This window comes from Idiotropiscis lumnitzeri, chromosome 1, assembly GCF_059441095.1.
Source record: "Idiotropiscis lumnitzeri isolate Australia: NSW breed Sydney's pygmy pipehorse chromosome 1, RoL_Ilum_1.0, whole genome shotgun sequence".
In the NCBI taxonomy this organism is placed as follows: Eukaryota; Metazoa; Chordata; class Actinopteri; order Syngnathiformes; family Syngnathidae; genus Idiotropiscis; species Idiotropiscis lumnitzeri.
This window is the reverse complement of record NC_142391.1, coordinates 22,780,937-22,806,636: the sequence shown is the minus strand read 5'-3', so window position 1 is coordinate 22,806,636 and position 25,700 is coordinate 22,780,937. Positions and strand designations below refer to the sequence as shown.

General features: G+C 42.1%; 2 protein-coding genes across 5 annotated transcripts in view; both read right to left on the bottom strand.

Annotated features, from left to right (window-relative positions):
- Positions 1-461: 461 nt before the first annotated feature.
- Positions 462-10,441, bottom strand: prkg2 (protein kinase cGMP-dependent 2). Of its 3 annotated transcripts, none has more exons than XM_088289967.1 (19): positions 10,171-10,441; positions 8,679-9,138; positions 7,671-7,837; positions 7,242-7,355; positions 6,463-6,568; positions 5,782-5,845; positions 5,088-5,165; positions 4,914-5,008; positions 4,766-4,834; positions 3,891-3,989; positions 3,672-3,822; positions 2,986-3,122; positions 2,398-2,487; positions 2,191-2,332; positions 1,785-1,948; positions 1,593-1,715; positions 1,381-1,443; positions 1,017-1,083; positions 462-756 (listed from the first exon to the last, which is right to left on the bottom strand). In XM_088289967.1, the coding sequence occupies exons 2-19, from the start codon at positions 9,074-9,076 to the stop codon at positions 661-663; spliced, it is 2,223 nt and encodes a 740-aa protein (XP_088146093.1). In that variant the 5' UTR covers positions 9,077-9,138; positions 10,171-10,441; the 3' UTR covers positions 462-660. The 3 variants fall into 3 exon arrangements, with proteins under 3 accessions (XP_088146093.1, XP_088146084.1, XP_088146074.1); XM_088289958.1 differs by having other exon boundaries at positions 8,679-9,077; positions 10,171-10,440; XM_088289948.1 differs by lacking the exon at positions 10,171-10,441 and adding an exon at positions 9,967-10,161 and having other exon boundaries at positions 8,679-9,077.
- Positions 10,442-12,012: 1,571 nt separating this feature from the next.
- rasgef1ba (RasGEF domain family, member 1Ba) overlaps positions 12,013-25,700 on the bottom strand; it is a 35,618-nt gene continuing 21,930 nt past the window's right edge. For both annotated transcript variants that reach the window (XM_088289981.1, XM_088289991.1), the window contains 13 exons: positions 23,825-23,998; positions 22,453-22,575; positions 22,232-22,369; positions 19,065-19,280; positions 18,325-18,399; positions 17,547-17,642; positions 17,128-17,230; positions 15,881-15,960; positions 15,695-15,790; positions 13,741-13,836; positions 13,344-13,467; positions 13,154-13,226; positions 12,013-12,695 (listed from right to left, as the gene is read on the bottom strand). In XM_088289981.1, coding sequence (XP_088146107.1) covers positions 12,671-12,695; positions 13,154-13,226; positions 13,344-13,467; positions 13,741-13,836; positions 15,695-15,790; positions 15,881-15,960; positions 17,128-17,230; positions 17,547-17,642; positions 18,325-18,399; positions 19,065-19,280; positions 22,232-22,369; positions 22,453-22,575; positions 23,825-23,998 — 1,419 coding nt within the window. In that variant the 3' untranslated portion in view covers positions 12,013-12,670. The remainder of the gene's footprint in view (positions 12,696-13,153; positions 13,227-13,343; positions 13,468-13,740; positions 13,837-15,694; positions 15,791-15,880; positions 15,961-17,127; positions 17,231-17,546; positions 17,643-18,324; positions 18,400-19,064; positions 19,281-22,231; positions 22,370-22,452; positions 22,576-23,824; positions 23,999-25,700) is intronic.

Sequence of the window (25,700 nt, the reverse complement as noted above, 5' to 3'; positions counted from 1 at the left end):
TGTTTAAGTTACCACTGGGCCTTGCAAACCAACACTGCTGGAGTGTGGCGCTGGTGGGCAGTTTTGAGAAATGCTTCGAAAATAAATGTCTGCAAAGATGTCTCCATTAAGATCGTATTCAAGAATCCAAGAAAGCTATTAGAACAGTCTTTGAATTAAATGTACTCATATTTGGTGATTTTGCATCAATTCCAAGATATTATTCAAGTAAATATCTGTTGAGGCTTCACAAAAAATAGTAGTTGAAAACTGTGATTAATCATGGAATTCTTTGTGATTAATTAGTTAAAAAAATCACTAGACAGCACTAATATATATATATAAATATATATATATACACACATACATACACGCAAACGCACACACACCTGTAAATAAAATAGTCCTTTGGTTGGTATCATTCTGCCTTTTTGTTTGTTGTAAAGAACTTTTCGAGAAAATATTGTCTATCATGATGATTTCTAAAAAGATTTTTATTGAAATGTACCGACAGTCCTATATTAACTAAACAATCCGTTGTGCTGGTTCGGCACCAGAAAAAGCTAAATAAATGACGCATATGCTGTACTTCCCCAAAGAAAGATTTTTCTTCTTCTTCTTTCGTCCAGGCGAAACTTTTGGTTAAGGAGTAGGACAACGACCGTCAGAGCTCAGAAGAGCTCAGAAGTCGGCGTCCCACCCCGAGAGCTCGTCGGGAGGAATTTTGTCATCGGGAGGATAAACGTCAAAATGGCTGTGGTCCAGAGGACCCGAAACCTGAAAAGACAACAACAAGCCAAGGTCAGCTCATTTTAGTTACTTCATTACAGCTGCAATCACTTTGTTACTCAGTGGTACATTTACTTAGTAGTTACTTAATTAGTTACTTATTGGGTGTAAGCAATCCACATCACACATTTCAAGTGGATCTAATGAACCTCAAATCAAGTTCAGATCTTCTTGTAGTCTATTTTTTATGTCAGGCTTTGAGTTTGAAAAGTGTTGATGATGATTGAAAACAGAGATGGGGAACTTACGTCTCTCTTGAGGGGCGCCGCCAAGGTCCGAGCATTTAGCCCCGCCCAGTCGAAGCCGCTAAACCACCTGCACACACGCTTACTTTCATTTGGGGATAGGAAAAATTAACATCTTCTAATCATCTCATAATGTAACAATTTTGTAGCGCACATTTTTCAAAATATGTTAGAAAAAAAACACTTTTAATCTTCCATCCATGCATTATATATTATATATATATTATATATATATATATATATATATATATATATATATATATATAAAGAGAGAGAGAGAGAGAGATTACCCCCCACCCCGCAAAACAAAATCTCTCTTTAATTTAGTCACAATCTTTTGAAAAAAAAAAAAAAAAATCCATGTGACCTGTGCTTGTTGATGTCACCAATTCCGCCTTTCATGTTTCCCAGCCGCTCGGCCGGGTTCCCCCTGAAGCAGACCAACCAGAAGGACAAGCGGCTTGTTAAAAGCAACGTGTTAGTGTGCGTGTGCGTGTACGTGTGCATCGTGTGTGTGCATGCGTTGTCGCCCACGTGAGTGCGTTCGTGTGTTTGCGTGAGTGTGTGTGGCTGCGACACCTGCAGAGCTTGCGTATGAGGTCCTCGGGCCGCTTGCCGATCTTCTTTGGGAAGTCCATCTTGTCGACGCCCTTCAAGATGTTGGTGTACGTGGCCATCTGGTCGCTTCCTGTGAAAGGGGGGCTGGCCGCCCAAAGGAGGAAGACATTTCATTTTGTGTTTTTGATTGGCACCATGTTTTGATGAGCGCACCTGCCAGTCAGAAGCTCAAACACCAGGATGCCCAGGGACCAAAAATCCACACTGAGACTATGGCCCTTGTTGAGAATGATCTCCGGGGCCACGTACTCGGGGGTCCCGCAGAAGGTCCACGTCTTCTGACCCCCGCGCATCTTCTTGGCGAAACCAAAGTCCACCTACAGAGATGTGCTATGTGGTATGCTCCGCAGTCTCAACTTGGCTGTTTTTTGCTCTCTATTTTGCCTTAGCTCCAGACACGACTCCACAATCTCCACTTTGCAAAATATGTTTCCTCATACCAGTAATGGAAGCTAACCCAAATGTTAGGCTGTAGCTGTGCCTGAGCTCTGGACGCTATTTCACTGTCTCATCTTTGCTCAGAGTCTCCCCTCGGATAAAATGTGTGCGGTCCACTCACCAGTTTGACGTAGCCTTCAGAGTCTAACATGAGGTTCTCCGGCTTAAGGTCTCGGTAGAGAATGGCCTTGCGGTGCAAGTACTCGAAGGCCTCGGTCACGCAGGCCACGCAGAATTTGGCTGTGGTCTCGTCGAAGCTCCCCCTGAACAAGATGCCGGAACATGCCGACTCAGTCAAAGTGCAAATCAAGACCATCTCCGAGCCTACCTGTCTCTGAGAAGACTCCAGACTTCTCCTCCAAGACACGCCTCCAGCAGCATGTAGACGTACTTGTCGTCTCGGAATGTTCGGAACAGTCTGGGGCGCGGGAATTGCACGGTCAGTCTGTCGGCTCGTTAATAGACAGCTGCGTCTTTGATTTACATCGGCTGTTTTTTTGTTGTTGTTTTTCACGGCGGTGCCTTGAGATACAAGTGGCCAATTTTTCCAGATGAGTTGTTGTTCGACTCACTGCTCGGAAAACCTCGTACCGTTGACCGACGAAAGTCTGAAAGCTGAATGCTAACACGCAATGCAAAACGCTGACCGATGGGCGAACAAAACGAGCTTTGATCTTGTTGCGTTGTAAGCCTTAATGGTCGATCAACAAATGTAAACGAACAATTTAGCGACGCCTACAGGCATGAATTCTTTATTCTCAGCAAATAAATAAAATTGATGTTGTAGTTCAAGGCACCAGTGTGGTGTCAGTTCTGGACAGACTTCAAGTCAATGGAAGGACAAAATGTCAATTTGGCTCCTGAATTTTGTTCGGGCAAATATTTGTAAGAGCAAATTTGAGACGCTGGTTCAGACCGGACAACGAAGGGCGAGCTGGTCTCGGCGAGGATGCGGCGCTCTGAGTGGATGTGCTCCTCTTGCCGGTTGTCCACCACGTGCTTCTTCTTGATCACCTTCAACGCGAACGTCACATCCTCACCCTTCACCTTCACCTGCCAAAAGAGAAAAAAATAACATTTGGTGATAACTGATGACAACTAGGTTAGATTATTTGTTTTTTTTCAACCGGCGTTTTTTTTTTCAGAATATTACCACATTTTGGCTGGAGCATGAGAAGACGCATTTGAATATGGATGACTCATTTTTAAAAAACATAATAAATCCCAGAAAAATCCGAATTTAGTTTTTCAATATTAGAATATTTTTTAAAACCTTTTTAAATGAACTCGCATTGCGAGCATATTTTTGCAAAATATTTTTGTAATTTATTCTTGAATTATGACTAAGCGTTAAAATTCCCCCTGAAAGGTTACCATGTTTTTATTCATGACGTGCATATTACTGAAAGAAGAATTTAATTTAAGCTTTGAAAAATAAAATATGATGGGGATATGTTTTAACTTCTTTCAATTGAACTTTTTCATGGGAGAAAAAAAATATTTTGTTCTAATAGTTTAGAAACAGAATTTAATCTTCTATTCTTTTCAGGTTGTATTGAAAGAAAAAGTGCAAATGAAAGTGCTTGTTGCGTTTTGGCGTACCAGTTCCACTCGTCCGAATCCGCCGACGCCGAGCGTGGCGACGACGTCCATGTGGTCGAGCGGTCTGGACGACGAGAAGGTGGCGGCCATTTGCTTCAGGCGGAGCACGTCGGGGGGCAACGTCTGACTGGGGCGCCGCGATATTGACTTCCTGCACGGGACGTCAACTGTACTGAGCTAACGGCGGTGCGGCGGCGGACAAGCGAGCAAGCGCCATACCTGGCGTGCCGCTTCAAATCGTCCCGGTCCAGCGTGGCCACGTAGCCTTGGAGGTACTTCTGGAGCTCGTCAAAGGTTCCCACCGTCTGGTCGAAGGTCCTGGAATCACCGACAATGTTAGCATGCTAACTAGCACTCTAGTTAGCAGTCTCTAAGATAAATGACAATATACGTTTTGTATCGCCTGTTATTTGTTGAAGGCAACCCTAACCCCAATTTTAAATCGTAACCGTGCTTGGAACCCTACTTTGAAACCCAACCTTTGTTTCAAATCATGAATGCAAGATTGAAACCCTCATTTAAAACCCATTAACCAAGTTGAAACCCTAATCCTTATTTGAAACCCTACCCTGGAATTGAAACATTTACCCGTGTGAACAAACCTAACCCTGTCCTGAAAGCCTAATTTGAAGCCCTAACACCAATGTGAAACTCTCATTTGAAACCCTACCTCTGGCTTGAAACCCAATTTAAAAACCTAATAATAATGTGTCATTAAAAACAAAATCCTAAATCAAAACATGATACCTGTCTTGAGACACAAATTTGAGACCCTAACTCTCTTAAAAAAACTCATATGAAACCCTAACACTAATTTGAACCCTAACCCTGGCTTGGAACAGTGATTTAAAGCCCTGCCTGGCACTGGTTCTAAATCCCAATTTGAAACCCTAATTTGAAACCATAACCCTGACTTGAAACCCAAATTTAAAACCCTAACTATGGCTCTAAACCGCAATTTCAACCTGTAACACGGACTTGAAATCCCAATTTTCAACCAAAGCCTTTTCTCTGAACCCCATTTTGGAACCTTAACCCTGGCATGGAAACCCTATCACTGAACAACACGGTGCTTGTCGTGTGCTTTGACTCACTGTCTGTCCATGAGGAGGCACTCGACTCCGTCGTTGTCGGCAACGATGTTAGCGGACCTGACGTCATCGCTAAAGCGAGCATGAACATTAGCATTAGCCTTAGCAACATTAGCGTAAGCGTTTATTTTATGTGGAAGCTTATGGCTACCTGATGAGAGCCTTCTCCCCAAAGTAGTCGCCCTTTTGCAACGTGTTGATGACCTGAGGACTCTTGTGGTCCTCCGTGGTCTGGGTCACCATCACCTGCAGGGTGAAAAGTAGCTTTTAATTGTGGTAGGGTGTTTACAGGAAGGTAGGTAGGTAGTGGCAGTAGACGCCTGACCTTTCCCTGAGCGATGATGTAGAAGGTGCTGCCCTCCTCGCCCTCGCGGATCACGTAGTCGCCTTTGTTGTAGTATTCCTGCAGGGAAGACTAAGGTAAGGCATCAAGAATAAGACAAACCTCATTTCAGACTCCAACCCAGGCCGAAAAGCCTCATTTGAAACCCTACTTTGAAACCAAAACTTGAAAGCCTAATCCTGTCTTGAAAGTCTAACCCTGAAATGAAACAGGAATACTGGCTTGAAACGCAAATTCCAAAGCATAAGCCAATTTGATCCCATAACCCTTATTTGAAGCAAACCAACCTAGGTCACAATTTGAAACCCTACTTTTCCAAAATGGCAAACCCTTACTTGAAACCCTTGTTTGAATACCTAATCCTGGTTTAAAACCCAAACCATAATTTGAAGCTGGAATCCTTGCTTGAAACCCTCATTTGAAAATCGGAACTATTGTTTGAAAGCCTGTCCCAGTCTCGATATCCTACTTCATGCTTGAAACCTGATCAGTGGTTTGAAAAAACCCTAACACTGACTTGAATTTGTAACCCCATTTGGAATTGACCCTTACACTTCTAAATTCTAACCGTATATTAATTGCAACGCTAATTCTGACTTGACAACCTAACCCACCCTGAAGTTTCTGTTCAGGTTACAGGTTTGATTCCTTCATTGGTGCTGCGTGGAAACCTTACCACCTCCAGACAGTCCACAATCTTGCTGATCTTGTCGTCGGGCAGATTAGCCAAAAGTGACACGCTGATGGAAAAACCACACAAAAACAAATGTCAAACCAAGTTCAATCCACGTAACATCTGTAACCACAGCTACAAACCCTAATCTTTTTTGAAACCCTAATTCAAAACCCCAACTCTGGTTTGACACCATCTAAATGGGTTATTCTGAATGACTGAGAAATCTGAATTTTGACCTTAACCCCAATATTGACTGCATGTAAACATAGTCCGTGTAATCAAAGCATTTAAAATGTCATTGAGCATCTGGTTATAACCATAAGACGAGCAAGAAACTCTGTTTTAAAACCATCACTTTAAACACCCCACTACAACCAAATGTAATCCAGATCTGTTCCAGATTTGGCTGCAGTGTAAAAATAGCACATAAAAGCCAATTGATCACCTTTGTTATAAACCTGAGCCTAGCGAGCTTAACCCTGGAACAAAGAAAAAATGACCAATTTTAGACCATAAAACAAATTTTAGTCCACATCTGATTTAGATTTGGACACAGTGTAAACGTAACACGTACAATATAATGAAACATTCAGATTTTCGTACGTCTGTCTCATCAGATCAGGTTTAGTGATTTTTGACAATCCAGAAATATTGTGGTGGCCGCTAACCCGTCGAACCAACCTGCGCAGGAAGAGTCGGTACTGGTGGTGGCGCGTCTCGGCCGTCCTCCTCATGATGTTCTGGAATGCCTCACGCTCCAGAGCCCACGTGCACACTTTGTTCACAGCTAGTGAGCAAACAAAGGCGGTACACAAACTATTCGGGGGAGCAAAGGACTTGGATCAGGATTTTCTTTTTCTGGGTTTGGAACAAAAAAAAACTTTATTTGTGAGCAAATGACTGAGATTTAGACCTTTCCAAACCGGTTTTGAAAGAAATAATCTTTTGTGAACAAAGGACTTGGATTTTGATCTTGTGTGACTGGGATGAAAATACTTTTTGTGAACAAAAGGACTTTGATCGATTTTTGTTGCGTACAATGCATTGAATTTGGCTCTTGATGTTTTTTTTTTAAAGAAATACAGGCACATTTATTGAGATCCTCCTGGACTAATTTGGATTTTTTTTTGGTTTGGATTGGATATCACATGAATGCTTGTAAAAGAAACACGGAGGACTGATCAAAACATTTTTTCTTTTGTGAACAAAAAATTTTGTTTTGGCTTTATCTTAACTGGTTTGTTAGCGTCTCATGCTAACCGCTAATGACTGCGTGAGCTTGTCACTTGTGCCCAGTAGAGTGTGAACACTTTTATTTTTGATTCCTCATTTTACATAAAACGCTCAGCCAGTGAACAGAAGTACTTTGAGACGTAAACGAATGTCACCCAGCAGGGCGTTGGCGTTGGCAAAAACGACACTTGAAAGCCTTTTGAAGGAGACGATAGCGCTGCGTTTACCTCGCACGGAGGCGGTGCGTGTGCAGTTGTAGAGGATGGCCAACTCGCCAAATGCCGTCCATGCCATCATTGACGACACCAGCGTGTCCTGCTGAAACACGTCCAACTTTCCATCTGCGTGTGTGTGCGAGCGTGCGCGCACGTGTGTGGGAGAAAGCGGGAGAAAGAGAGAGACACATAATAGATTGTTACACGCACACACATTAGAGTAAAGTATCAAACATCATAATCATATTTTTATGTAATAAGCCCCTGAGCGTGCTTTTAAAGTCAAGAACAAGAACTTTTCTAAGGTCAACTGCCAGGATGATAATGTCCCCAGTCAGGAACAAGAACATTCATAAAAGGACCTGTAAAAAACAGGGGCTCTACTTAAGTCACCATAACTTTGGTCAAAATGATAGGTTAGGAACAAAGACAGAGTGGTACCTGCCAGGACAAAGAGGTGGTTGCCAGCTTCTCCCTGCTGGACCACATAATCCCCCTGCTGGTACTTGCACAGGTACATGCACTCCACCATGTCTCTGAGCTGCTGCGGCTCCAGACGCTTCAGGTACTGGTTCCTGTTCAGGGCCTCCACCAGCTGCTTCTTCACGCTGTCACACAAAAACGGGAACAAACACGGAGGAGTTAGTCAGACGTCGTTGGCGAGCGATTGTTCGCCCACTTCGGCGTGACTCAAGGTTTCTTTGTCTGCTGTGAAAAAATGACGACACATGGCTCGCCACGACACAGCAAAAAAAGAAAATAAAAATGAAAAAATAAATCTTCACAGCTGTGACAGGAGGGAGGTGTCACATCCTGTGTGACAGTCAGGAAAAAGAACATTTCTACTTAAATCACCATCAGGGATGAGGACTTTGAGAATATTCCCTTACAGGAATAAGTATGTCACTTCCGTGACCTGTTTAGGACAAGAACTTTGCACCTGTGTGAAAAAAAGACTGCCGTGGCAACTGTCAGGAACAATAACGCTGATAAAAGTCACCAGTCAGGAACTATGACTTTCCGTCTCAGGAACAAGAACTTTACTAATGTCAAGTCTCAGAATGACATTTGGAAAAATCAACTGGCAGAAACAAGGACTTTGCTTAAGTCTACTGCCAGGAACAAGAACATTCGTAAAGTCTCTCATCAAGATAACGTTCGTAAAGTCTCTCATCAAGATCAAAGCATACAAAAATATAACCTATCTGGAACAAGGACTTTGCTAATGTAGACTGTCAAGAACAAGCTCGTTCGAGAATCATTTGTCAGGAATAACAATTGCTGCAAAGTCACCTGTCGGGAAGAATTACTTTGCCTAAGTCTCTTGTCAGGAACAAGGACTTTGCTGAAGTTTACTGTTGGGAAAGAGAATGCTGCTTAATCTGTCTCCAACAAGCACTTCCATAACGTGTTGTGGTCCTGTTTATGAATGCGTCCAAGACATCTCACCTGGACTCTTTAGGTACTCGGGCCTTGTCAAAGGAAAACTTTCGCAGGTGGCTACAGTCGTAGGTTCGGGACGTTGGTTCTGCAGACACTCCCGCTTTAGCGCCCTTCCTCTTATTGAGGATCTCCTTGACGCCGACCACCAAGACGCCGTCGGTCGTTTGATCCTCATCCTGGTTTTTGACCTCATCTTGCAGCTTTTTCCGCAGCTCCTGGCTGAGGTGCGCAAGAGCCTGTTCCTGCGTAGCGATCTTCTCCTGGAGACTTCTGAACAGCTGCTCTTTGGCATCCAGTTCCTGATCCTTCCTTCGCAGCTCCCGCTCCAGCTGCTCCACGCGCACCCTCAAAGGGTCCGATGAGGGCCTCTTAGAGCGCTTGGCTTTGGCTGAGCCATTGCCCATCCTTAAAGTGCCGGAACAAGAACGTCAGGATTGGAGAAAACCGAGGGAGAAGAGGAGCACGCCTGTCATTCATAATTCAGAAGGCAGCAAGTGTTAGGTTACACAATCAATCAGGGCCTGCAAACAAACCCACACACAGGCAAACGCTCAGAAAAACACATACACAAAAGCAAATGGACACACACACGCACACAATCACAGACAGACAGAATAGAAACACACCCACATTCACACATCCATGGACACGTACACAAAGACAGTGACACAATGAAACACTTACACACATACATAGACGTGTCTATGTGTGAATCAGAAACACAAACATATTCCGTCACACACAGACTTACAAAAACGCACACACTCAACATGCACACTGACACACACGGACAGATCCATGCAGATACACACAAACAAACAAACAAACAAGCAGTCACAGAAAAACACAATATGAAAAACAAGCACACACATTCACACAGACATTAGCACACAGACAATCGGACATAGATAAGCACACATATAGATGCAAACACACGCACTCATACCTACACACACAGAGTTGAAACACAGACTATTTCATACAAAAAGCGTACATGCAAAAATACATACACACAGATGAACAAACACACACAAATACAAACAAGCACACACCGAGAAACACACAGAAACAGATCCACTCAAACGCTCACACACCTCACATTTGCAATACAATACAATACAACTTTATTTATATATCGCATTTCACAGACAGACACAACCACAAATGGGCGCACACGAACAGTGACAACAATGTACAAACACGATCAGACAAAAACGAAGCACACTCAGATACACACTCACTGACACACGCACACACAGAATTCCACAGCAACAATAAAACTGTTGTTCCTCGCCAGTGATTCCCGCTCATCATGCACGAGAGCCTCCACTTTCCGATGACGTCACACGTGCAATGGTCAACGACAAAATGACGTCACGACACGAGCACCCTGTTCAAATGCTGAGAACTAACAGCAGCGGCAGACCCCTCCCGGACACGAGGGGACGCGGGCGCTCGCGCTGCGCGTGCACGCCGGCAACCGGAAGTCGCGTCCTACCTGCCGACTGGCGAGGTCCGAGTTCAAGTCCCGCCGCTACGAGCCGGCGCGCTCCATCCTTGCTTCACAGCTCTCCCGTCTTCGAACTCTGCTCGCGCATGCTCAGTGAGTGCCGGGGGCTGAGCGCGCCCCCGTGCAGGACCAGATGGTCACGTGCGTTCATAATCAGAATCTTCACGAGGAACAATAACCTAACTGTCATCAATATTTGACTAATACCTGTTTTGGAGGAGTTGTGCTCACCACAATTGGTTGCTCTGTGTGCGTGCGTGGGCGCGCGTGCCCGCCAGACATTCCATCGATGAGCCCACCAAAGATGGCAGGGGTCCAAATTGGCAGCGCTCAATCAGTACACGCATGCGCACAGTCACAGGCCAGGAACACGCACGCTGAGGAACTTTGTTCCAGTCACGTGCCAGGAACAAGCACTGTGAGAAGTTTGTGAATGACCGCTTATGTTTGGGGAAAAGTCATCTATCTGGAGCAAGAACATTGTGAACGCGACCTGTCGAGAAGAAGAACGTTTACTAGAGTCACGAATCAGGAGCAAGAACTATAAAGCCAACCAATTTAACATGTAGCGTGTTTGCTCTGAAAGTGAGGTGACTCCATGTCCTCTAAATGTCATTTTAATAGAATTTCAAAAATGTTTCTTGTATTTTCTAAAGGTCATTTTGTGACGCTCGTAAGCCACTTGTCGACCTTTTACCTCTGCACCTACGTCTTATGTCTTCAAACGAAATGGGTGCAGACGTATGATGACGTCATTATCCTCCATAGTAACGTTGGGGATGCTGACGTCAAATATTTTTGGGACCTGCTGTGAGCAGTTTCATGTAATGACATCTTTTGGCCTTACAGAGGGCGCTACATAACCATCTATTCAATTGTTACTCATTTCGAGTTCAATGGCGAATATTTTAATTTAAAGAAAAAAAAACCTACATCCATCCACATCGCAGATAGAAATTTTCTATCTTTTAAATATTTTTTTAATATTTCAAATGAAATGTAGATATGCTGTGCATTATAATACAACATAACTAAAACATTGTCTTATTTAAGAATATTAAATCTTATTATATTCCATCCATCCATTATCTGTACCGCTTCTCCTCACTAGGGTCGTGGGGGTGCTGGAGCCTATCCCAGCTGTCTTCAGGCAGTAGGCGAGGGACACCCTGAACTGGTTGCAAGCCAATCGCAGGGCACACAGAGACAAACAACCATCCGCACTTACAGTCATACCTAGGAGCAATTTAGAGTGTCCCATCAACCTGCCATGCATGTTTCTGGAATGTGGGAGGAAACCAGAGTACCCGGAGGAAACCCACGCAGGCACGGGGAGAACATGGAAACTCCACACAGAAAGGCCAGAGCCCGGAATCAAACCCACGACCTCTGCATTGTGAGGCCATCATGCGAACCAGTCGTTCACTGTGCCGCCGTCTTATTATATTCTAATTCTAAATCAAATATACATTTTCAATATATAAAACGGAATAAAGATTTCCCATACATAATACAAAATTACGTCATTCAAGTCCATTTCTCAAAAATGTTATGATGCAGATGCATTGTACATCATAGTGCACAATTTATTTGCATATCGCAATTATAGATTCAAATGAAAAAGGTAAAATATAAATGAGTGAAGTCACTTATGTAAGAATTTGGACTAGATTATATTTTAAATGTGTATGTGAAAATAATAGAAACAAATGTAATTTTAAAATATTAAAATAAAACTCATTAAAAAAATAATTCTTAAACAGTTTGTTGACAAAACACTATAAGTACATTTGCCTTTTCTCAGGTAGGACATTTAATAACGCCAATAAGTCATTTTTTCTTTGTTTTTATTAACTCTCTCTTGGTGACAACAAAATCATCTATGCATTCATGAGGATAATAAAGAGAGAACATATGCATCGTTCACACAAACACATGACAAACATAAAAGCTTCGCAGGAATTTTAACGTGAAATGATAATCTCATTATTGAGGTTATAAATAAGGTCATTAGCGACATCATGACTCCACTTAAAGACGCATAAATAAAACTTTAATTACATGACAAAAGTTTTCTCAACTCAACGAGCAGGGGAAAACACAACCACAATTGGCATAAAGATGCTAATGCGTGTAGCTTATCCACTGTGATGCAACGCTAACTTAGCTCGCATCCGAGGTGTCTATGAAATGCAGCCTGCACATTTTGTTCATCAAAAAAAAAACAAGAATTACAGCTAGTTTTTGTTTTAGCTTGTTAGCTTGTTTTGTTTGGCGCAACACTTGCTAGCTAACCAGCAGCTAGCGTGAAGCTCTGCCCAGTTAAAGCAAGAACATTGTAGAAAAGGAGACGAGAAATCTCTTACAAAGAGGTGGAAAAAGCCGTTAGCAATGTAGCAATGCACGCTAACACGAAAAGTAGCTTTTGTGTTTTCCTCACAGACATGGAGGATACTTTTTCTTTTCGGATGACAAGGGGTCTTCATGTTTATGTTCGATTTAGCAGCGTGGATCTGCAAAGAAAAATTAAGAATTATTTGGGTTTTTTTTTTTTAAAATAAAATAAAAATTCAACAAACCAATGAATTACTACAATTCTATTGTAGTATTTACTATAGCGTTAACGTTTTCAAAATTGAAGTACATATATAAATGTATATTTACTGTAGATTGTCAACTTTCAACTTTAACAAGGCACTTAAAAAACAACTTCATATTCAGTTTAAATGTATTTAAATACACGTATACAGTAAATTGTGACATTTGTAATCTAACAGACATTAAAAACAATGTCGTAGATTTCCTAACCATTACCACAAGTAGATATCATAATTACATCACACGCACATGCTCACCCCGCCACACACACACACACACACACACACCCCCACACACGCACACACACAAACAAACACGCACACACACAAACAAACACGCACACACACACACACGCACACACACTGGTAATTACCGGAGCGACTTCCATCTGTCCTTGTCCATGTTGTTGTCAGGACCTTCACTCTCGTATGACGCCAGACACAATGCTACAAATAACAACAAAACAAACTAATGGGGATTTTTTGTTGTTGTTGAATGACATCACAAAAAGCTAACATTTGAAGAGGGGTGTGTCGACTTTTTATGGGTGTGCGTGCGCGTACCGTCTTCGGTGTAGACGGGGGCGGTGAGCAGATAATGCAGAATCTTGCGGTCCTTTTCAAAGGGACATTGGACAGCCTTCCAGCTCATGAACTCGCTCACTTGCTTGGCCAACTCCCACAATTTCTACAAGTCACAAAAGCAAAAAAAATGAAGGCACCAAAAAAAAGAAAAAAAAGAAAAAAGAAATGAAAGCTGCCAGGCAGCAACATGATGACGACTGACAAAAAAAAAAAATAAAGTCCTTTTGAGTGGAAAATACCCAAATTGTGACTAACTACTTCTCTTTTCTATTTTTTCTTTTTAGGGAAGTTGATGTTTCAAGAAACTGGAGTATCTTTAAGCCCCACCCCGTGGCCAAAATAAAAGCCTCAATTTTTTGGGGGGGGGATGGGTCACCTGGAAGTTGACGTGTCCGTTGTGCAGCCGGTTGGCGCAGCTTTCGTTAAGAAAGTAGATGTCCTTGATGAGCAGGCTGAAGAACGGGATGACGATCTGGACGGACAAACAAAAAGAGTCAAATGCAACAAAAAAAATCAGCAATGGAAAACTGAGCCGGCAACGTTGTGGTCATCGAACATCATGTTGTGGGTGTTTGTGATCCACGTCGTCTTTATTTATTTATTTTATTTTTGGGGAAGAAAAGGCAGCAGGACAGGACAGCGCGTTGCGTAAGCAGAGCGGACGCCCCGGCCTGCTGTTGCCGCGTGACCAAACAAACAAAAACAGAACCAACTGCCGAGTCTCATGTGAAAATGTCAACGTGAGCAACAGCAAAACTCAAACACAAGTGAATAACAAACGCAAACACTCCTATGATCCTCTTTACCTTCTTTTTTTTTTTTAAATACTGAAATCCAACATTTTATACAGCCATAAACAATTTAAAAAATAAAATTGTTTATAAAAAATAATTATATTAATTCAGTCCTCCAAATTATTTACAATTATTAACATAAAATGTCACAATAAATATTTAAAATAATATGAAAAATGTAACATGCTTTTAAAAAAATAGATATACATGTTGAGATTTAAATGCAAATATTAAAGATTTGTCAAGACACATTTATTTTTGACTGAATAATTATTAAAACATGTTTAAGAAATCTAAACCAAAATACAAAATTTAACATGGAATAAATGTGTAAAAATATTAAAAAATAAGAATAAGTTCACAAATTCTTTTTCAATTATGGAATATATATATATATATATAAATATAAATAATTTATATAAAAAAGTTTTAACATTTTCTGAATGATACAACTGAGAAGAAAAAAACAATACCACCGCAACCCCCCGTACCCCTCTTTCTTTGGTGAGTGGTGACAGCATCAGGATCATACCAGACATGCTGGAACTTTCCACTTGGTGACCCCCGACCTCTGGCCCGCTTGCGTAACCCAATCTCGGCAAACAAGTCGGCATTCCTCGCGGGGGAATGCACGCACATTATATCCAAATGATCCTCAAGCGCCGGATCAAGACACGGCTTATATTAAAATCACGCCGCCACTGCTTAGAAACGTAACGTGATCAAGAGGGACATTCCGGGCAAGAAGGGTGGCGACAGCGACAAGGAGCACCCCTCGCTCCCTTTCAGACACCCACAAAAAAAGTACAAATAAAGTCAGCTCATTTTAAAGCAAAACAACAAAAAGTTGCATTACTTTCATACTAAAAGAATTTTAAATAAATGGAGTGCACCATCTCTGTCCTGATATTAAAATGGGCGCACTGCCTCATGGACACACCCTTAAAGTAAACTAAACAATAAGTGAGTTAACCGCCCCCCCTCCAAAAAAAAAAAAAAATCATTTAAAATAAAGGCAGCCAGTGCTCCCACGCACCCCCAAAATTTAGGCACATTTGAGGACAAAATAACAAAAAAGTGCACCTCCTCTACCTCGCACATCTTACAAAGATTTCAATTAAAAACTATGATGATTTTAAGGCGGCCAAGATGGATGGCACACCCACTCTCCACTGCAGACACCAAAAAAAAAAGTCAATATGGAACAGACAGCTAAAAAAAAAAATGAATGGCAGAAAAACAAGCTGGTACACCACTATTTATCCCCCCCCAACATAGCCTAAAAGATACGAAATTAAAAACAAAGCCTATTTAAAGGAAAAACAAAGGAATGGTGCACCCCCAGCCTGCACTTGCCCGGTAAAAATTACCCCAAAAAAGTCCATTTAAATAATGATGTGGTGCCTATGAAATGCAAACAAACAAGCTGGTGCACTCATGGCAAGAATGGAAAGTGATTGACAGAAAAATATATATTTTTTTTTATTCTAATTGCCCCCAAGCCTTTTTTGCTAAACTGCTAAAGCTAGTCCTCACCTTCTCCCTGCTGCTGTTGGCAGTGATGGACCTCTGGGTGGCACCACGCAGCGCCGTCCTGTAGTTGTAGAAGTTTCCGGAAGGATCCATCTGGTGCTGCGGAGATGCATAACAAATGCACAGTTCAGATCAAAAGTCTTGGGACAGCCTCGTCTTGTTGACGTGACAACAACGCTAATGGCGTACCTCCAAGATGTCAAACTTGTCCGTCTTCACTTTGCTCCACGTTTTCTTCAAGCGAGAAACGGGACTCATGTTCATCCCGGCTGGAATGAAAAAAAAAAAAAATCAATAAATACAACACATGGAGAAATCCGAATCGGTGCGCAACAACGCACCCCGTTTTCTGCCCCCCATATTATCTTGTGGAAGAAAATGAAATCAAATCACTGAACAGACTTTTTTTTTTTGTTTTTTTTTTTAACATGGTCTGTGATTTAAAAAATTTTTTTGTAGACTTTTTGCTTTGACGTGTAAGAGCATGCGTACAACGATGTTGTAACAAGGCCCGACAGATAAGTATCTTTTTATTAGGCTGACGCCAATTTTGATATTTGGCAGAATAAAATTCCGAAAACCGCTTAACCAGCTGATTAATAATAAGTAACGAAATTATTTCTTTTTGGTCCCTTAACGCTAGCAAGAATAATGAATTACGAGGAGAACATTTGACTGTTGTACAATACTAACTTCATCACAGAGAGAAAAGTCAGTAAAAATTGGCTTTTTGAATATAGCAATGAATTAATGTGTGCAAATGTGCAAAAATACAAGGAAAAAATTGGCAGACTTTAAAAGAGTTAATATCAGCCAGGCAGTGAGATGGTTAATATAACAATACTTATTTTCATTATCCTCAGACTCATATTACTTCATCTTACTGATTTTTAGTTGGGACTGTACAATCTGCCATAAAATGGGACCTACGCCCCCAATGGGGACCCACTCTAGTGCCACTAATTCTTCAGAAGTTATTCCCTTACCCAAAACAAAAATTCTCATCAGAACCCAAATCGCCACACATTTTGTTCAACACTTGCTGGTTTCCCAGGAGCCATTTTATTTGCACCTCGCTCACTCAGGCAATAACGAGGCAACGACAGCTGGGGTCCGAACGGCCCCGCCCCCAACTCGACGCCCCCCCAGAAAAAAGAAAAACATCTTGACCTCTTCTCTCGTGTGATTGGACTTTCTCGGAGCAATGTTGACCATCTGCTTTGATTGTTTACGCACCCCCACCCAACGCCACATCGCGCAGGCTGACCAGATTCCCAACACACACACATACACACAAACGCACACACACAAACACACACCGCCCCGCCTCCTGAAACCAGAACCACCCTTTGACCAAACAGTGAGGTCAACATCAAACGTGCAAATCTCATCAGTCCGGATGGGGACAGGAGGTGCGCGGCCGACGAGCAACTTACAAATGATGGCCATAAGGGAGTTGAAGTTGCCGATATTGAAGCATTCGCGCGCCACGTCGATGAAGAACTCCACCAACCGCGCACGCTGCTTCTTCTTCATGGGCTGCCAAGAAGCAAAACAAAAACACTTAGAGAAGAGCTGCTTGCGAAGAGACCATAAGCTCTGACACGAAGGTTTTCAACGCTAATGCTAAATGTTTGCTAATGTTAGCCAGACCTTTTAAGCGTTACTAAAGTCACAATAAAACACTCCATGGATAATGCTAAACATTTGCCAACACTAGCCACAACTTACAAGTCACTACAACACAATTAAGCATCATTAAAATTCATTTGGATTTGGGATGTGGGGAGAAAAAGTTTTCCCGCGAGTTAGCATTGATCATTAGCATTGCGTTTTTACAGCTTTAGCGTCTCACCATGCAGATCTCCGTAGCCACCAGGTAGCTGAGTCTATTGAACCAATCCACGTAGGCCTCCAGGTTGGCGGCCTTCTTGTGATCACTGAAGTGGCTCTGCATCAAAAACAATCACCAACACTTTGAATTTCTGCTAAGCTTCTTAGCTTAGCATCACTGAGTGCAATCAGAAGAACAATAGAGAGCAGTGTAATTGGAGGATTCGTCTCCATTGAATTGCACACATTCCATTGGCTTTACGCCTGTCACCTCTTGTAGGGGGGCCCACCCGCCTTGGAGGGTGGGGAGTTGGGTTCCCTTAACACCCTCCTCCACTTTTTGGGCTCATTGAGCGTACGAGGCAGGCTGGCCCGAGGCACAATGGCAACCTTGCCTCCCTCCCTCATTACCTCGCATCGGAAATCAGCCTGTTGCCTAGCAGCCTGAAGAGTCTCGGACCAGTCTATCGCACCCCCGCCCGCTCATCTACCCCCCCTCTACTACCTAACTGTGGTTGCTAAGCGATGCCCATCTAATCCAAGATCCCGCCGGGATTTGAAGGAAATTGCTGGGCGAGAGCGCTTTTGTGTTGTTCTATTTTCACGAGCTCAGAAGCGGATATTTCTTTTGTCTGTTGGTGTCACCTGACACCCGTGTGAACCCGAGACGGTCGCCCAACGTCGTGTAAACTCTACATCCGTCTGAACCCCGAAAAGTCGGTCAAACCACAGCCATAACATTGCATCATGGATGCCTTATCTGCTGACCTATTCAGGGAACGGCTTCTTTTTTTTCATACCTTGTCGTTGTCCACCGGATCTTTCTGGACAAATGCCTGCACAAACTCCTCCGGGCCGATGTAGCTGAGTCTCTCCTGAGAAATGGAAAAACAACATCCTGAATCCTTAAATAAAACCAAACAGTCTTTTTACTGTTATTTCGCTCAGTTTCAAGAGCGATTTGAAACTGCTCGTAAAACTGATGATACAGTCAGATATGGGGAACTTATGTTCACATTGTTGATTTCAAGAGTTGGGCGACGAGAGAGGCATGCATAATCTTATTGGAGAAGTCGGGGGCAAAAAATGAGGGTGGCGGGGGACTAGGAAATGGTTCCAAGTGGGGTCAAGATTTTTTGCCTCTGAACAGAGGAAACAGGGACAATATACTGGACAGAGAAGAACCATGATTTATATATTTATTTTTTTCCCAGATGGTTTTCTGGGTCAAGGACTAAATAAACGTGGGTGGTGTTGTTGGGAGATTTGTGATGGAGACAGAAGCCGTCAATATCCTCTGAGCAGCAACAAGGCAGCGAGTACCCAAAAATGGGCGTGTCACCTTTTGAGTATTGGCGGTCCGAGGCTTACTGAAACTGACAAGATAAGATTTTGGTCTTCGGCCTCTCGGCAGAGAGGAAACGGGAATTGACTCTAAAGGATCACTTTTAAGGCTACTGCAACCCATTTTTACCTGACTCTCCAAGATAAAAAAAACTTTCCACCGATCAGTGAGCTGTGTTCAGGTTTTTGTTCTCACCAGTTCTATGTGGGTCAGCTGCTGGGCCACCGTGAAGGGGTCATTGCTGATGGACATGATGTCTCTGTGGATGGAGGCCTGAGGTTTAGCCTTAAGGATGGTGAGGCGCTCCGCCACCGTGGCGTTGATCTTGACCAGGGCCTCCTCGTACTGGCTGAGAACCGTCAACCTCCGGATCAAACCTTGGCTCAGCTGGCTCACCGCCTTCCTGTAAATCTGCCACAGGGGGAAACGCATCCAGTCTGTAGTGGCAACTCTTTCGGGTTTACGTGCCACTGTAGGAGCAGGTGAATAATCGAGCGCTTGTGCCCCAACTTGCTCTCATCTATCGCGTTTAAGAGGAGCTACTGCGGATTTCAAACTTTTGAAGTGCATCATAAATTAGGTGAACGAAACAACTTTCGACATTATTATCTATATAGAATGAATTCAGCTCATCTTCACACTCTAGCGCCCTCTACTGACTAGCCGTCATTGCCCAGCAAGCTTCAGGAACGCAGAATGGAGGGTTGAAATTTAGTTGCAGGTTTTTGTATCACGCCTCTTCAAAAGTAAAAATTCACCAACCGGTATATTGGCAAAAACTCAGAGGTTCATTGTATGCAAGTATGACTTTCGGATGTGCCTCGATCCAAAACCTTTTCAGCCAATATCCACTCCTTCCCCCTTCTGGCTCGGTCCAAGGTGTTTTGGACTAAAGGCAAAGCCGCCGCTCGCTAAACAACCTCGAGGGCGGATGTTTTATAACAAGCATAGTCTGAAAGCGTTGACATGTGAACCGAGCTGGGCCAAAACCTCAAAAACCGCTCGCACAAGACGCCGCCGCCCGTATTTGTGCAGCTTAACAACGTCCTCGAGGTCAGTTACGCAAGCGCCTTCCCGTCGGGATCGCTACGGCCTCACCAGTGGACATGCAGACCTTGGGCTTTCTGGCCTCGGGGGCCAAAAAGGCACGAGTGGCCTGCGCTCGGACGAGGCCAAGATTAGATAATCATTCCCGCACTGACACACTTAACTTGGTTACATAAGGGGGGGGGGCTAAAAAAAAAAGGGTGGGGGTGCACATATGTTTAACTTTGTGGATTTCTCGCCACCACATCCTGCACAACTTGGAGACCAAGTCAGGCTTCCAAAGTCTGCAAAAACAAACGTTCGCAACAACGGCAACAACAACCTCCACCGGGGAGGAGCAGCTGCAATTTGATTTTTTTTTTCCAGGGTGTGACCATGTGATGACATTTTGAGCCAATTGGGAGTGGTCAGACTGGATTGCAGTGACGTGAGACAAAATAATTGATGACTTTGAGCTGACCTGCGTTGAACAGAGCAAGACTGCTGGATATCGTCAGGCAATTTGTTTTTTTTGTTTTTTGCTTCCGATCACAACGATGACCAAAAATATCAATGTTCTGGTTCGAAATTGTTATTTCAAACTTAAACTTATCTTGCTTGTTCAATTGGTTTTTTTTTTTTCTTGATTTCAGACCACATTTAAATATGTATGACACGAGCAACTATCGTTCTCCTGTGAAAAACATTTATTTCATTTTTTTTTTTTTTATCATGACGAGAATTGGGTTTCTGCATTATACCGACATCCTACTAACATTAATGTTTTTTTTAAAAAATGACAAAATTAGATATACATGTTTTTCACGGGACAGTGACACTATGCTATTAGGCTAACGCTAATGCAGAGGCAAATATAGTTGTAATAGTACGAGAAAAGTCTTTTTATTTCTGCTGGTAAAAATTGAGGAACAAGCCAACGTTGGAAGAATAAGATTGTACTTCTTCAAGAAAAAAGTCATAATTTTATAAGTTGTAGTTTTTTTTTTTAATAAAAAAGTTGGAAGACTGTCATATAGTCACAATATGTCACAATAGTACCGGATTAAATTTGCATTTAAGAGGTGTAAAATGCTAAAATTGTTACTCATGTTTATTTTATTTTTTTTTAAGTTATATGGAAAAGAAAAATCACAAGAGTTCAATATCATATTAGATTTTTTCCATAATATTATAATTTTAAAGTTGTATTTTTTAGCAGTCACAATATGACAATATTTGAGTCCTATTTCTAAATTCAGTCCTATGGATGACTCCCATTATCACGCTTGTCCTGGAAACCAAGATTGGTTTCCGAGTGGCTTTGAAGAAAGCAGTAGAAATCATCTGTAGCATCAGTTTTCAGCAAAAGCCAACAAAGGAGCTCCGGCGGCCATGATGACAGTTTTACTCGGCCGGGATGCGAACGGGGCGCACATCACAGCAGATGTTCTGCTGCGCATCCTCGCAACGTGCGTAAAATGTTCTCCAAAAAGTCAACAGCAACAACAAGAAGCACAAATCGGATGAGCCGGATTTGCTTCAGGCCAATTTTGAACTTTTGGGGAGGGTTTGACTCGTACGTGGACAGCATGTTCTAAAAGATTCCTTTATTTGATTCAGATTGCTTGTCTTGTGACTGCCAGACTTTTTTTTCCGTTAAAGCTGAGTCACTTTTCCTCAAACATGTGATTGGAGGGAGCTCATTGCAGTCAATGTGCTGGTGTCATTTTTTTTTTTTTTAACAAAATGAAAAACCAGCGGATTGATAATATATTTGAAAAGTATGGTTAAAAGAATAGAAATTTTAAATACCATACGTTTCAATAAAAAAAAAATCTATCATCTAATCTAATGACATTCAAAGACATAGCTTTTAATGTTTTACGTATTGATTTAGAGATTAAAAATGACATGTCATGTGAAACCTGCTCACCAAACAATGGGGGATTTTGTTGGCGCTAATGGGAGTTGGGGGCGGGGTGGGTGGGGTCTCCCGTTTTGACAGATGGATGTTTCTCTTCCCCATCTGCTCTTTACACACTCGTCCTGCTGCTGCTTTATTAGCATCCAACACCCCCAAAACACACACAATCAACAAACAAACGGTTCCCATGATAAAACACACAGAAAGTCACACACCAGCATATGTCACGCTAACTCGTAGCACAATGCTAACAGGTGACTCTATGCTAACAGGTGGCTAACTGCTGCTAGTATGCTGAAGCTAAGAAAGACGTCTGTTTGTTTTATGGCTTAACACTGTGAAGACATTAACCGAGCAGGCTAGCTTAGCATTATTAGAATCGTTTTTTTTTTTTTTTTCCCATGTCCCCTACCTCGTCTCCAGTTGAGAGCCGATGCGTGAGCTCCTTCAGGCTGCGCATCATTCGCTCATCCCGGAAGTCGTAAGGGAAGGTTTCCGTCCACTCCGTTAACAGCTGGAGGATCTTTGGAGCGATCTTCCTCAGTCGTATCTGGAACAGTACCAAAGATCAGTGAGTGTCGGGTTCGCTAAACTAGAATGGTGTCAGTTTACGATCCGGGGTGCAGTGCCCACCTTATCGGCTTGAGGATCGCCGAGTCGTTGCTGTTCCACGCACAGGTGGCACACTTTGGACATGAGCTCGTACGGGTGGATGAAGAGGCGGGAGCTCAGCAGGAATGTGAAGATGTACGTCCTCTGTGGCCAAAGAACCAAATCAGGTCACAAATAGAGAAGGGGAAAAAAAGGTGTCCGTTTTTGACGGACCTCTGGAAAGGGTCAAAAGGTCGGGAAAATGGGAACTTCAAACCAAAATGAAAGACTTCCTGTCTGTTTTCAGGCATGGCTTCTTGAGACTTTTTTTGTGGGTCTACTCATGATAAGCATGCCTACAAGAGGTGGGCATCATCAGTGCGTCACTAAGCTCCTATCAGTATTTCAGGCCGACCCACTTGGGGCCAGTCCGTCCCTCGTCAGCGACAGCCAATCAGCGTCAAGAACATAATTTCCACATCACAAGCATGTGCCGCATGAGCAGACTAATAAAGGAAAAAAAAAATCTAATTAAAAAAAACAGACACACTCACATACGCATGGTGTTGTGATCGGTGAAATAAAAACAATATAGGACACTTGTCATTGTGGTCTGTGGGACTGAAAGGTATACAACACAGTTTGATTTTTAGTTTAATTTTGTATTTATTTAGCCGGGTGTAAGGAGTGCGGCACCTGTCGTGTCTTTTCGAGCACGGCTTCTTGAGACTTTTTTGTTGGTCTACTCATAGTAGGCATGCATAGCAAATGTCATGGTGCGACGTGAAATTGGCTTTGGAGGCTGCATTCTCAAATCCTCCGACGGACTTACAGAAAAAGACGGATTTAATTAAACATGACCGCTTGGCAGGCCTCCTGCGTCTTTTCGAGATTTGCTTTTTGACACTTTTTGTGGGTCTACTCGCTATATAAATGGCTACAAAATGTCATGTTGACAAATGGAATTGGATTTGTCATCTGAATTTTTACAACTTATTACTGCAGTTGCATTATAAGTTTCAAAACAGCTACTTCAAATCAAAATGGCACACTTTCCAGATCTTTTTTTGGACATGACTTCTACAGACTTTTCTTAAGAGTCTACCAAATTTCATGTTACGCCAAATCAAACAAGCTTCAGGGAATGAATTTAGAAAAACAAAAACAAAACAAACGAATAATTGCAAAACAGCTGCATCCAAATAGCAGACTTCCTGTGTCATTTCAGGCATGGCTTCGTAAGACTTTTTTGAGGGTCTTCTTGGGTCTCCAAAAAATATGCTGCCAAATGTAACCTCAATCTGACATCAATTGAATTTTTCACGTCATATTGATGTTGAATTTCCATCAAATGCCCACTACGAGGCTTTAGGGGCTAAACTTTCAAAAACTCTTGCAGTCCAAAAATACTCACATCTGGATAATAGTCGACTGTGGGGAGCAGGTGTCGTACGAGGGCCTCCAAGGATCCAGACGTCAGGTTGTTGTCATGGTAGTAGAGTCCAGAGAAGACCTCCTCCTTGGCCTGGTAGAGGTTTTTGTTGTAGCCTCCGGCACTATGCGGTGTCTGTGGCATGTTGTTGTTGCCCTGCAAAAGCAAGACAAGCGGGTCAGGACCGCAGACGCTGACGCAGGTTGGTTAAATAAAATAAAAATAACAAATGAATAAATAAAATGAACAGGCAGCATATATGTTTTTGTTTGGGACGCACAGTGGACCGTTTTCAAGCTAACGGCCTTTTGGCTTTGCTATGTTTGGACGTGAGCGCTGAAGAGGAAAACCACGGTCTGCAAGAGCAGGAATGCCCCAAACTGAACCCTCCACGACCTCGACAAGAAACGCAAATTTTTAAGGAGCAACAGACGACGCAGCGAAAAAGACAAAACAAGAGGAGGCAGAAGACAGATGAAAAATGACTCAAAACAATTGTTTTGATGATGGTCTGCGAATTAAAAAAACAAATTGATTTTTTTTTCCATGCTACAAAAAAATTGTCTCAATTTTCGCCAAAATGTTTTTTTTTTTTAAGTTGTGTGTTACTCTTTTGAGGTTTGCGTAATGGTGACAAAGCAAAGAAGAAACTAAATCTCACTTGCACACTGTCGAGAAAATTAGTAAGACAAAAATTAAACAATCCTGCTTGTTCTCAGACCATCAAACAATTAGTGGACAAGAATAAAATTAAAAAAAAAAAACTCCCTTTGTAAACACACCACTGACAGTCTTTTGTTTAACGAACAATAATTTTAAACGTTGATTAAGTTAAGTTAGTCAGCTAGCTAGCAGTAAAGAATGAAATGACGTAATGTGAAAAATTTTAAAAGAACGACCTTCCAGCTGTCTTTGTTACGCTTTTTATCACCAATGCAGCAGCAATAAACGTGTCTGCGATCTGGCTATGCTAACATGCTAAAGGCTACCATGTAAACAAAGATGTACTTTTTATCTATTCGCGTGGCCACATGGCGTAGCAGATGTTCCTGCCGCCTTGCTCTCTTTTCTCATGGAAATGTTTTGCACTTGAGTTCTTGAATAGTGGAGACGCACGCGGACTTCATGTGAGGGCACATGTGTGGAACTAAAGATGAGAGTGGTGTGACCGTGCGAGTGTGTGCTTTTGGTTCATTTCATCACGTTGTTGTTGTTTGTGTTTGAAAGAGTACAGTGGTTGGTTTTGGAAGCAAAATTTCCCATCAATGCAAGTTTAAAACAAAAATATGAGAGACTCAGAGTTACAAAGTTTTTGTTTTTCAGGCATGGCTTCTTGAGACTTTTTGTGGGGTTACTCATGAGTAATTGTCTACCAAATTGCATGTCGCTAAGAGGACCTAAATTTGAGGGATGAATATTCAAAACAAAAAGAAAAAAAAGAAAATGACCATAAAAATCACAGCTTCTAACCGAAAGGAAAGACGTCATGTAGATTTTGGCCTGAGACTTTTTTTGTGGGTCTTTTCATTATCTACACGTCAACCGAATGTCATGTTGCTAAGTAGAACTGAATTTGCAGCCAAATTTTCAACAACAAAAAAAGACAAGAAACTGATGGAACCCTGAAATGACTATTGACAATTGACAAATATATGATTAAAAAAAATGATATTTTCTTTGTATTTTTCTTAGTTGTAAATGCATTTTCAAAATAATTTGAAATTTATTTTAAAAAGGTAATCTTTGATTACATTTTTTTTTTTCATGATTTTAAATCTATTTTTTTTCTTTGTATTTTTCTTAGTTGTAAATGCATTTTCAAAATAATTTGAAATTTATTTTAAAAAGGTAATCTTTG

Bases quoted from the DNA above. Each gene is read 5' to 3' on its own strand.
- prkg2 (XM_088289948.1), bottom strand. From the start codon at position 9,986: ATGATGAGCGGGAATCACTG. The intron at 5,846-6,462 runs GTTGGTTCGACG...TTTTTCCATCAG, and splicing joins TACCGACTCTTCCTGCGCAG to CGTGTCACTTTTGGCTAATC. The intron at 4,835-4,913 runs GTAGCCATAAGC...TGCTCGCTTTAG, and splicing joins GGGGAGAAGGCTCTCATCAG to CGATGACGTCAGGTCCGCTA.